The sequence below is a fragment of the Oratosquilla oratoria genome, chromosome 7, assembly GCF_046742065.1.
Source record: "Oratosquilla oratoria isolate Oo_2021 chromosome 7, ASM4674206v1, whole genome shotgun sequence".
Lineage (NCBI taxonomy): Eukaryota > Metazoa > Arthropoda > Malacostraca > Stomatopoda > Squillidae > Oratosquilla > Oratosquilla oratoria.
In genome coordinates this window covers 70,302,151-70,303,855 of record NC_134783.1, presented here as the reverse complement: position 1 = coordinate 70,303,855, position 1,705 = coordinate 70,302,151, and the positions used below count along the sequence as shown (strand labels likewise).

Below are 1,705 nucleotides of genomic sequence, written 5' to 3'. Positions count from 1 at the left end.
AAGGTATGTAGTATCTTAGGTATTGAGTTTAGATAGGGTTGCAGTTAGGAATGGTCCCCTCAGTCTTGAAGCCTCGATTCTTAATTTTCTAAATTTAATCTGATTACAGATACTCATGCTACTTTTAAGGACGGGCGGTATGCCTTCTTTTTCACATGGTTTGTGTATGGCAAACAAGGACTGTCCAGACAACAAAGCGAAATGTTTTGCCGTCAGCGTTGTATGGATCTAGTTCATTTTGATGATCTTGATGTTGCAAATGCGGTCATGGATCTTGTAGAAAAGAGTGGTAAGTTTTGTTCCATTTTTATTCGATTACTTTCTAATCAAACCGTATACAGTAAAGTTTCCAACTCGAAATGTAAAGTTTTCGACCTGCACTTGGAGTAAATGTACTTTGGCTGTTAATATACTGTAACCGCATGGGTAAAAATAACGTATTAAAGGCGGGCTTAAGCTTTTCATATACTTGTATTTATTTAGTTTTTTTTCCAGGAGTTCAGTACATATGGACCTCGGGGACACTTCAATCTGGAAGAAACCCAGTTTGGTATTGGAAACCTACCGGGAAGATCATTGGTCCGGAAGCCCGAACATACTGGTCCAACACTGGCGGGTTAGTATTTGCATACAAGACAAAACTGTTAAATAACTCGTCTAATTTACGAGTATTTTGCAATAACGACTAAACACTAGTGATAACACTTAGCACCTAAAGCAAATTGTCATTTGATCAATTCTATTCATTTAGTTAGTGCGGAAAAGGTGAGGAAACGTAGGTTGAGCCAAGAACACTGATGTAATCTAGTTTCGAATTAACGTCTTCATTTTTTTTTTCTAGCCACTTGTTCAGGTGGTGTCAAGATAGAGGGGGAGGGTAGAGGAGTGTATTAGGGATAGAATTTTTTTTCCACCCTTGTAATGGGGAAAAAGCCTTTGGTATATGTATGTAATGTACTTGTTCATTTATTTTTTGCTCCAAATAAACTTTGCTACTATTTTTGACAGGCTTAACGAGCCCCAGCCCGATAATCAGGAAGGAAGGATCGGTGGGGAAACAGAGGCTTGTCTAGCAGTATTCAACAACGTATATAACGACGGTGTGAAATGGCACGACGTTGCCTGCCACTACAAGAAACCATTTGTTTGCATGAAAACGTTTAGCTAAACTTGATTCAATCTTGATAGAATAAAAGCTGCAAACGTTAATGATGCCTTTACTATTAGTCTCATTTATGTATTTTTTTTCTGAATTCTAAATTTCGTATTTTACAGAAATCTTTCATAAACATCAGTATTTACTTAAAGAAAATGGATGAAAGGAGGGAGCAATTTTGAAGGCTGGTGTGATTAGTGCATGTAGAAATAGTAGGATGATGGTTCAGTGAGCCTTTAATGACACTGGGAGGATCGTGATTCTTTCCCCTCCACCTCCAAATGGACTGTGAAAAGTATACTTTCGTTGGAATTAGTGATTGTGAGGAGGCCTTAGATACGTCGAGACAGAAGTGAACGTATACAGATACTAATGTGTGGGAGAGGATTGGGGGGCGTCTAGTAGTTTGCTTGATCATTTTACTTAGAAACCTGATAGTACGGTGCTCTCTCCTGGAAAAATGTCATGCTTCACATTATCGCTTCCTGGTCTTTTCCAGTCCGTATGAGGTAAGGACTGATATTTTTACTGTTAAAACTTAAAATTAAA

General features: G+C 38.1%; 1 protein-coding gene across 1 annotated transcript in view; it reads left to right on the top strand.

Annotated features, from left to right (window-relative positions):
* The window catches only part of LOC143026934 (L-selectin-like), a 2,253-nt gene extending 1,044 nt beyond the window's left edge, over positions 1–1,209 (top strand). Inside the window, exons 2-5 of the mRNA XM_076187725.1 lie at positions 1–3; positions 110–289; positions 496–616; positions 1,009–1,209. The exon at positions 1–3 is cut by the window's left edge and continues 50 nt beyond it. Of these exons, the coding sequence (XP_076043840.1) occupies positions 1–3; positions 110–289; positions 496–616; positions 1,009–1,168 (464 nt within the window). The 3' untranslated portion in view covers positions 1,169–1,209. The remainder of the gene's footprint in view (positions 4–109; positions 290–495; positions 617–1,008) is intronic.
* The last annotated feature ends 496 nt before the right edge of the window (positions 1,210–1,705 follow it).